This window comes from Bubalus kerabau, chromosome 23, assembly GCF_029407905.1.
Source record: "Bubalus kerabau isolate K-KA32 ecotype Philippines breed swamp buffalo chromosome 23, PCC_UOA_SB_1v2, whole genome shotgun sequence".
In the NCBI taxonomy this organism is placed as follows: Eukaryota; Metazoa; Chordata; class Mammalia; order Artiodactyla; family Bovidae; genus Bubalus; species Bubalus kerabau.
This window is the reverse complement of record NC_073646.1, coordinates 2,740,922-2,750,945: the sequence shown is the minus strand read 5'-3', so window position 1 is coordinate 2,750,945 and position 10,024 is coordinate 2,740,922. Positions and strand designations below refer to the sequence as shown.

The window sequence follows — 10,024 nt, the reverse complement described above, 5'->3', positions numbered from 1 at the left end:
GGACGCCGCCATGCCCGCAGCACGGCCGGTGCGCACGCGCACGGAGAGGGGCGGGCCCGCGGCCGCCTTAACCCTCTCCGCGCCAGCCAGCGAACTGCCTGCACGAACCAGCCCTCCCAGCCGCAGAGAGCTGCCAGCTTGATGGCCCCACGAGGCGTGCAGCCCGCCCGGGGCAGCCCTGGCCGACCCTCCGGAGTAAGCGCCCCGACGCGTCTCTTCCCAAACAGGCCTTGGCCCTTTAACACTCTCGCTCGCGCCCATTGGCCGAGGGGCTCGACGTCATCGCTGCGCGCCGGACGACCGCGCCTTCCCGCTCCCTAATCCTGACGCCAGAGCCGCGCCGCCCTCTGAGGCTGAGAAGAGCGGGAGGAGGTCGCGGCGGCGGGAAGATGTAAGTAGCGGAATCCGACCCCATCCGAGCTTGGGGGGCCGCCCGCCAGGTTCGGCGGGGCGCATCGTGGAGCCGGCCCGCTCCCTGGCCACGCGGTGGTGACGGCGGGGCCTGTGGCGTCGCTCCGGGTTTGAGAAGAAAGAGTGTGGCCCGGGGCGGGCTTAGTGGGAGGCGCCGAAGCTGCGGCCCGGAAGTGGTCGGGGCCGCGGCGGGCGGAAGGGCGCCCTAGTTTCCTCGGCTCTGCAGTGGGATCAGTGAGGCCCGCGGGATTCGGAGCGGCCGGGAACTCGGCCTCCGCCGTCCGGGCCCTCTCACCGGGCTGGAGACCCAGGCCCGCAACGCCGGGCCCTGCCCTGGAAGCGCCCGCGGCCCGGCTCCTGGACTGGGGAGTTGTGAGTGAACGCGGACGCGGGGCGCCGAGGTCGCGTGCGGGGCCGGGGCCGGTGGGTACGAGATGCTTTTTGGGGTGCCCTGGGTGACCGACTGACCCTCCCTTTGAAGCTATTAGTTTCCAACATCGACTCCACGAACGTCTGCGGGGTTCCTGTGTGCCGTTCCCGGTGCTAGCCCTTGGGGATACGGCCCCTAATGTCTTGGAGCCCAGTTTGACGGGTAACCCCAAAAGAGAGGATACGGAAAGGTTAAATCGACGGAGCAGAGGCGTGGCCTTTCCCAGTCTAATGAATTGTACCTGAAATTTACTTTTAAATGGAGAAGGTGCTCCGAAGATGTGAACTGAAATGCCATGTACTCGAGATATAACTAATTGTTCTCTCCTATTTTTGGCTGTTGGACGCGCACCTTTCCAGAGGATGGGGGAGGTAACCACGGTCCTGTTACCTGAACTTGTGTAAACAGAATCAACCTTTGCTTTCTAGCCCTCTGGCCATATCCAGAAAAGCTTTCCCTTACTATGTGGTCTTGATTGAGTTTTAAGAATAAACGGTGGTGCTTGTTTTCACAAACTACAAAGAGCAGATCTTTAGGACTGGGGTAGGGCCCTGGAATATGTATTCTAGGTCAGCTGTGTAATAAGGTAGCCTCTGACCACACGTGGCTACTGAGTACTTGAAATGTACCTAGTTCAAATTGATGTGTTTTAAAAAGCTTAGCATGGGGAAGCATGGATATTTTATTAATCATTTTGTATGCTGATTGGTGAAAAGAGTGGGGTGTAGTGTGTCAGATAAATACATTACTCACAGTTAACTACATCTGTTAACTAATTTTTTTTTGCAACGTGGCTCCAAGAAAATTTTAGAGTACTCTTGTAGCTGGCTCTCTTTCTATTGGACAGTGCTACTCTTGGTGATCATAATGGGGGCAGTCCAGGGACCCCTGCTAATCATTCAGAGGTTGTGTGACTTCAGAGCCAAGAATTTGCCTCAGAGAAAAGCCTCCAAAGCCTTTCTTCTAATATTAGCTAACATCTGTTGAGCCTTAACTAGATCCCCAAGACTCTTTTATCGGTTAATTTGGTTTATATTCTTAACAGCTATGAAGTGTAGGAACTGTCTGTCTCTCCTTAATGCTGATGAGAAATTGAGGCTCAGAATGATTAAGGGATTGATACAAAGCCTTGAATCAGACCCCAAGCAGGGGGACTTCAGACTCTTAAGCACTGAATTATACTCACTGATTGTCCAAGCAAGCACGCTAACCGTTACAATGTGGCTGAGTGTTACAGACAGGTTACTGAGTGTCTGTAGTGCTTTTTTTTTTTTTTTTTTTTTTTTAATTTTGGCTTCTTTTTTTGTATATGCCCTCTCATTTTAAGACATAATGTCTAAAAAGACTTTATAGCCCTGGAAAAGAACAGCACAGGTAATACTCTCGTTTGCACTCGCATTTGTTTGTCCACAGCTGGGCACTCTTTCTTGAGTCAGAATGTTTATCCAGCATTTTGGCAGCACTGCGCACATGGAAACAGGATCCCGATTGGTGGGCTGTGTCCAGGTTACTTACAGGAAGGTGAGATAGGAGTAGTTGAGGCTAACATCCTGCGATCTTTGCTTCCACAACTGAAACAAATTGCACAAAACCTCACTGGAAATACTTAAAGGCAACAGCCCCAGGAAACAGAGCACATAATGAATTAATAGTTTGTTCTTGAATAGTATTTACTGATGACCTTTTACTGAGTACATGCTGCAGCCCTGGAACTTAGCTAAACCCTTACATGTGGTGAATGCATCCATTTCCAAAAATGTGAGCACACAGAAAAGCTAAAAAAATTCAGTGCACCAAATAGTCACAGAACCACCACCTAGATTCTACAGGTTACGTTTCTGTTATGTTTTGTCTCACTTTACTGCTTTTTAAATGTCCATGGGGGATGTTTCATTTGTTTGGTTATTAAATGTTTTCATACTGGTACCAGTCATAATGGTTTTTGCTTCCAGTCATAATATCTATACAGTGTATCCTGCAAAGATTCCAGCAGTGAAGCGAGGTCGAATCCTGTCACTTAGGGTTTTCTCTGCTCTGCCTGCAAATGTGCTCCTGTAGTGTCTCTAAAGGACTGTAGAGGGCTCACCATAAAACGGGTGAGAAATGGGCATTGTACTACCTGTCAAAGAACAGGACCCCACCACCCACACCATTGCTTAAGAAAAAGACAAGCTGAGCTGACGGTTCTTCACGTGCCTCCTGTGGGGGGAGGATCCCCTGAGGAAATCGACCCGGCCCGGGTGTTCCTGGCTTGGTAGATGCACACTGCTGACTGTGTTACTTGTTGCCTGCTCCTATGCTCAGCTTTTGACTGCAAAGTAGATTTGTTGCCTTGCCAATTTACTCTGTGAATCCTTTTATCTTGTTATTAGGCTGCACTTTGGCGTAAATTGCAATCGATTAGGGATCGTTTCTCAGACTCAAGTTAGACGTGAGAGTTCAGATAAGTGAGGCCGCCATTGCTGCTTTGAACACCTCAGAAGGGGAGAATGGATTTATCAGGAGTGAAAAAGAAGAGCTTGCTAGGAGTCAAAGAAAATAATAAAAAGTCCAGCACTAGGTAATCCTTCTGTCAGATTTTTCTAGTGCTACTTTGGGGGTGCTCGTTGCTAGGGACCCTCAGAAAGGGGGACATTGGAAATATCTTGAATTTTACAGTGAAAGTGTCCTAAGCCACAAACCATTGTGCTCTGTGGTTGTCTGGGGTTTCTGTAGCCCTTTGCATCCCCTTTTGGGTTGTGCTGTGGTTTCAGGGTTCAGCCCAAGGGGCATGTCATCTCACACTCTCCCTCACTGTCCAGGGCGCCTTCTCCCACCAAACGCAAAGACCGCTCTGATGAGAAGTCCAAGGACCGTTCTAAAGATAAAGGGGCCACTAAGGAGTCGAGCGAGAAGGATCGCGGCAGGGATAAGACTCGGAAGAGGCGCAGCGCTTCCAGCGGGAGCAGCAGCACCAGGTGGGGCTGGCAGGTCAGGGCCTTGCCAGGGCCTTACTTCCCAAGCCATGGCCCTCTGCTTTCCCAAAGAGCCTGCAGAGTGTTCTTTCTTTTTATGGATAAGGAAAGCACTCAGATTACTAATTTATGGCAGACTGGTCTGGGCTTTGCTCTGGTCATACAGAGGACGGTGTTGGTATGGTTTTTTTTTTCTTTTGTGGAGGTATTAGGAATGCAGCATCTTGAGTTACGCTTATCTCTCGCGTGCTTTTGATTTGGAGTTGTGGTTGGATCATCCTAGCCTGGCTCTTTCCTTTTCCTTCTGTTGAAAACCAGCCTGTGTCAGTCAGTAGCTGCCTTCCAAGCTGAGTCGGGGGCTCTGACTTGCCAGACTGCTCCTTTTCCTCCCAGTAGGCAAGGCTTCTGTGTAGGTAGGAAGCAGTCCTGTCACTGCACGGTACATATGCTGTTTCTGCCCCTGCGAGGGCTTTGTTAGGACGGGGCTGGAGGGTGTCCGTGGGTGCTGGGGAAAGCCTTGGGGCTTGAGAATACGAGCCCGGTGGTTCCTCTTGACTTGTTTGTGGTGAGGCAGCACTGCTCCCGCCGGTGACCCCTCCCTCTCGCCCCTCAGGTCCCGCTCCAGCTCTACCTCCAGCTCAGGTTCCAGCACCAGCACGGGCTCCAGCAGCGGCTCCAGCTCGTCTTCGGCTTCAAGCCGCTCGGGAAGTTCCAGCACGTCGCGCAGCTCCAGCTCCAGCAGCTCCTCGGGCTCCCCGAGCCCTTCTCGGCGCAGACATGACAACAGGCGGCGTTCCCGCTCCAAGTGAGCCCCCTTCCAGCCCCTCTTCTCCACGGGGGACTGGTCAGTTCAGGGGATTGCCTCCAAAACTCATGAGTTATCTGGGACCTAAATTTACAGACTGGGGCTGTACGGTTACCATTAGTTATTACCAAGGTAGACCAAAAAAGGAGTTTCACTGTCTTAATAGGATTCTGTATTTTTCAATTAGGTCCAAACCACCCAAAAGAGATGAAAAGGAAAGGAAAAGGCGGAGCCCTTCCCCTAAACCCACCAAAGTACACATTGGGCGGCTCACCAGGAATGTGACCAAGGTGAGGAATCCTGCTTCTGTCCAGTGGACATTGGGGTGATTCTTGCAGATGTTTAAAATGGAAAATGAGAAGCCCGCCTCTGCCAGAAGGTAAATGTGGAATGCAGCATTTCTGAGGGCTGAGTTGGTGGCATGTGACTAAGTAGAGCACTGGTTATTTCTTTTAATGGAATATATTTTGTGTGTGCTTAGGGTGCTGAGGGTGTGGTCATTGTGTGGCAAGTTCTCTGACTTCTACACAAGTGATGGGAGGGTGAGCCTAAGTGACCCTTCTTCCTCCCTAGGATCACATCATGGAGATATTCTCCACCTATGGGAAAATTAAAATGATTGACATGCCTGTAGAAAGGATGCACCCCCATTTGTCTAAAGGCTACGCCTATGTGGAGTTTGAGAATCCAGACGAGGCTGAGAAGGCGCTGAAGCACATGGACGGAGGTAAGTCCAGCCCTGTTCTGACCTGTCCCAGACCAGCTGCCCACCATACCTGGTGTGATGAGAATTGATTTCCAGTCTGGCTGCATGTGAGAATTTTCTTGGAGCTCTGTCAAGATTCCAGTTCTTATTCAGTGGGTGTGTGTTTACCAAAAACATGTTTTACAGAGCCTTATTCTTGAAAAAGTATTCATCAAATATGAATATATTAGCATTTTAATAATATTTCAATCTGTTAAAACTTAAGGATCAAATGAAGGATTTTTTTTCTTCACAAAGTATTTGACTATAATGAAACATTTTTATATGGGAATGTTTTCTTTAATCCTGAGTTACTTTTTGTATTGCTAAAACTTAGCATTTTTAAGATAACTTTCTAAATCCACAAATTTTACCTCTTTCCTAAAATGCATCTTAACTGTTGATGACGTTTACAGCCACTTTGTATTGGCTTTGACAACCTTTGAAGGACTGTGAACATCTGTCAGTTTTGCATCTCGAATAGGCAGCATTTTAAGGAATGTGGGTTTCGCTGGGCCCTTGCTGCTTCTGTCCTTCAGGCAGCTGAGCTGAGCCAGGACTGCCCAAGCCCCACGTGGGCTGCCAGGCCGAGTGGGGAGAAGAATCTGAACCCCTGAGAACCTTGGCATCCTTGGAGGCCCTTACATGTTTGAAAGATAATTGCCCTTGAACCCTGGTAGAGTTTGTATAGTACAAAATTTTCCTTGGTACTTCTAAGTCTTTCCATCTCCTTAAATCCCCCTGGAGTGTTTTTAGGAGTTCAGCATAAACTGGGAGCCGTCACTCTGCAGGCATCAGCTCTTAACTTTGTGAGTCATGCCTTTGTTTTAGAGACTGTCAGTCTTGTGTTTGACGGAGTCTTGAGCACTTGCTAAAAATTTAGGAGGCTTAGACACATTCAGGATGTGTGTGGTGATAAATATTCCACCTTGTCTTAAGATTCTGGTAGGACTTTTTCTCTGTCTTCTTGTATTGTGCTGAATGGAACCACTCAGTCTCCAGAAAGAAATGGAAGGGCTTGGTTTTTACTGGCAGGTAGCTAGAGGATAAGAGAAGGCTATGGCACCCCACTCCAGTACTCTCGCCTGGAAAATCCCATGGACGGAGGAGCCTGGTGGGCTGCTGTCTGTGGGGTCGCACAGAGTCGGACACGACTGAAGCAATTTAGCAGCAGCAGCTAGAGGATGACTTTTCTCCTTTTTTTCTCTTTGTTTTTTTTTCCTTTGTTGTTACACAGTACCCATGCAATACCTAACCAGGAATAGCTTTTGGCCTGGGCTTCCCTGGTGGCTCAGACAGTAAAGCGTCTGTCTGCAATGCAGGAGACCCGGGTTCAATCCCTGGCTTGGGAAGATCCCCTGGAGAAGGAAATGGCAGCCCACTCCAGTATTCTTGCCTGGAAAATCCCATGGACGGTGGAGCCTGGTAGGCTACCGTCCGTGGGGTCGCAAAGAGTCAGATGTGACTGAGCGACTTCACTTTCACTTTCATGGGCCAGGGCCACCTTAGTAGCCTTTCAAGTATGTTCCGAACATAGGTGCACATCTTGGATTTGTACTGACGTGAGTCAGTACCTCAAGTTCTCTTGAAAGCAAAAGCTGAGAAGGTAGAAGAGCCTGCCACCCACCCTTTGGGAACACACTGGCTGTGCTTGGTCCCCTGGGATTGTTGGGTCTCTGCCTCAGTTTCCTTCATTCTTTCTCTCCCTGAGACCCCGCAGGTTCGTCATGCCCCATTTGAGCGGCCTCCCCATGCAGTTTTGCAGTTTCATTCACTTGTCTGGCTTAGTACTGGCGGTACACAGACTCCCCCCACCCCCCAGGCACTTTTTGCATACTTTCTTGAGACAGACTTGGAAGTCTCCTGAGTATCCTGTCCTTTGTTCCCTACCCCAGAAATAGTTCCTTCTTTGTCTAATACAACCCTTCCCCCCTCGCCTCCACCCCCAAATCACACCTCATCCAGACACCTGGTGCCGATCATCCTTCACCTGACCCATTAGCAGGCTCCCGGGATTGTCCCTCCCTGTCATCCCTTGAGTTCTTATATTTCACCCCATCTCTGTCCTGCTGAAGCCCGCTCCTCGCTCCTCTCTTTTGCCCCGTTCCCGTTGCTTGCAAGGAGGACGTCCAGGTACAGCACCCGCTTCCAGCTCAGGGGGGCACAGCCCTCCCCTCGCTTAGCAGGCTCCTGCCTGTTCTTTAGGTGCCGACCTGAACGGGCTTCCCCAGAAGGCTATCCAGCACACCAAGATGGAGTCCTGGGTTAGGGTCCTGCCCCCAGTGGGTCTCCTGAGGAAACCTCCAGTGATAGCGATTATGAGCTTTTTCTCTCTGACCAGAGTGGGTTGTCCTTGTTCCCCCAGGCTCCTTTCTTTCTTGCCCACCAGGGTAGGTGCTTGTTAGATAGGTATTTTGTGACTTTACCCTTTTTTCAATAGGACAAATCGATGGCCAGGAGATCACTGCCACCGCTGTGCTGGCCCCCTGGCCCCGGCCACCCCCCCGGAGATTCAGCCCTCCCAGGAGGATGCTGCCACCTCTTCCTATGTGGCGCAGGTCACCCCCACGGATGAGGAGAAGGTGGGTCACTCTGGGGTTTCATAGGGGGCTGATTAGGACCAGTTTCCCTTTATTTATTGACAAAACAAAGTGAGGGGGCAGTGACTTCGGGGCCTTGTCCAGCCCTGCCTGCCCCCTGATGGGGGTGGGAAGCAGCATGAGCACAGGAGGCCTTGGAGGTCCTCGAGTTCTTCCAGCCCGGGAAGGGAAGAGCTGCCCGACTGAGGGATCCGCAAAGGCGTGGCCCCTCCCCACCCTCTGTGAGAAGACCCGAAGGGTCAGAGGAGTAGGGAACAGCCTTGGCAGAGGCCGGGGTTGAGCCGTCCCTCCTCTGCTAGCGCTGGCCAGCTGCACCTCAGGGCCCTCGGAGATAGAACCCTTAGTCTCCGGAACGTTTCCATCTGTCCCAGGCCTTCTGTCGGCGCCACCCAGAGGGATCTATCTAGCTGTATGACTGGCAAGTTAGAGCCATGCCGCTCTGTGTGAAGGCGGCTGCACCCCTGTGGTCATGGGCGTGGGTTTCCGGGTTTCCGGTCTGACACTGTGTCCTCCTCTCCTCACAGGTCGCGCTCCCCACGCCGTCGTTCGCCCGCGCGGCGTCGGTCCCGTTCGCCTGGACGCCGCCGCCACCGCAGCCGCTCCAGCTCCAACTCCTCCCGATAGGCGGGGCCCGGAGCTCCGCCCCTGCGACTCCCTCCCACCGCTCTTGTTGGTTTCCAGAGGGGTCACAGGGAAGAAATCCTTCCCTCGGGGCAGGCTTCAAGGTGGAGGCAGCGATCAGACGTCTCCCCAGCGGCGGGGTTCCAGCGGCAGGAGTGTTGTGGGTCTGGGGTCGTGCTTGTAAAGATGCTCTCCAGTTTTCTAGCTAGAGCAATTCCACGTTTCTAGTTTCTGAGAGTCAGTTTAGTGGCAGAGCCAGCAGGGGTGAGCAGGGGACTCCAGGTGGGGGGATAGCCCCAGCCGGGGAGCCCATTTTCCCATTCCACAGATGACCTGGGCCCGGCCTCGGGGTCCCACAGGAAAGGCATGCTTTTAGGCAACTGCTATTCCTGTTAGCCTGGCCCAGCCTGAGTCCTCTTCTAACTTCTAGGGTCAAATACCACCCCCATCATCTGCCCAGAATGGTTCTTTACACACGTAGCCGTGTGCAAGGACACACACGCAAACCCCTCTTTCTGAAATTGTTGAGAGCCAGCTCTGCCTGGTTATCACAGAACCCCAACTCCACTGTGTTGGTATTCTTGGTGGTCTTGCTGGTTACCTTGGCAACGTGTACATTGCTTTTTCAGCTTTTATTGTACAGTCAGTACTATAAATTTTGTTTTGAGTTTTGTAACTTTGTAGCATTTTAGATGATGTTGTGTTTGTACTTTGTTGTGTAGATTAAAAGAACTGTGTTGAATAAACCTAGGATTAGAGTGCAATGTCTGCTGGGTTCACTGCCTCCTTCCTGCCCCTTGTCCCCCAAGCCCGCGTCAGTTGTGAGGAAATTAAACACAATTGCCTAAAATAAATATTTGGTTTCATTTCCAAAGTCATAGCTGCAAAACACTTTAACCAGGAAAACTTTGAAAGTGTTTATCTTAGTTCCCTGGCCAGGATCCTACCTCCTGCCTTGGGAGCACAGTCTTAACCACTGGACCACCAGGGGAGTTATCAACTGTGTTCCAGGAGCCTTGAATTCTGCCCGACCAAAAAGGTGGATCTCATTCACTGCTGTGTTCGATGGCCATGGAAAAACTTCCCCACCTCAAAAACGAGTTTGTTCCAGAAGGAAGAACGCTTAAGACATTATAATCCCTTGCCCCTTACTGTGCCAGCGTTTTCAAACCGAACGCCAGCACAGTGTGTGTTCAGTAGGATTGAGGGCAAAGGGAAGCGGTCGCCCCCTCCCCCAGGAGGAGCCCCCGTGAAATGAGCTGAGTCTTGAGAAGGTGAAAGTTCAGTTCTCTGTCACCGGGCTGTTCTGCCTCAGGCTAAGCTAGCAGCTGCAAGTCTGGTCGTCAGCAGGAAGTGGCGCTCCAGTGCCCACGCTCTGCGGGGTGGCCGGAGCCGGGTCCCCGCAGGCCCTGGCCGCCGCTGAGCGCAAACCCCTGGCTCCGTGACTTACGTGCAGTC

At 51.6% G+C, this 10,024-nt stretch overlaps 1 protein-coding gene across 4 annotated transcripts; it reads left to right on the top strand.

Moving 5' to 3' along the window:
* Nucleotides 1-256: 256 nt before the first annotated feature.
* Nucleotides 257-9,334, top strand: RNPS1 (RNA binding protein with serine rich domain 1). Of its 4 annotated transcripts, none has more exons than XM_055561747.1 (8): nucleotides 257-391; nucleotides 3,214-3,401; nucleotides 3,643-3,798; nucleotides 4,409-4,600; nucleotides 4,788-4,890; nucleotides 5,174-5,327; nucleotides 7,786-7,927; nucleotides 8,470-9,334. In XM_055561747.1, exons 2-8 carry the CDS (start codon nucleotides 3,331-3,333, stop codon nucleotides 8,567-8,569), a joined length of 918 nt encoding a protein of 305 aa, XP_055417722.1. In that variant the 5' UTR covers nucleotides 257-391; nucleotides 3,214-3,330; the 3' UTR covers nucleotides 8,570-9,334. The 4 variants fall into 4 exon arrangements, with proteins under 4 accessions (XP_055417722.1, XP_055417725.1, XP_055417723.1 ...); XM_055561748.1 differs by lacking the exon at nucleotides 257-391 and adding an exon at nucleotides 517-783; XM_055561749.1 differs by lacking the exon at nucleotides 257-391 and adding an exon at nucleotides 820-834.
* The last annotated feature ends 690 nt before the right edge of the window (nucleotides 9,335-10,024 follow it).

Coding starts and splice junctions, on each gene's coding strand:
- RNPS1 (XM_055561747.1), top strand. CDS start 3,331: ATGGATTTATCAGGAGTGAAAAAGAAGAGCTTGCTAGGAGTCAAAGAA. Junction 3,402..3,642: donor AATAAAAAGTCCAGCACTAG/GTAATCCTTCTG, acceptor CTCACTGTCCAG/GGCGCCTTCTCCCACCAAAC. Junction 5,328..7,785: donor GCTGAAGCACATGGACGGAG/GTAAGTCCAGCC, acceptor TTTTTTCAATAG/GACAAATCGATGGCCAGGAG.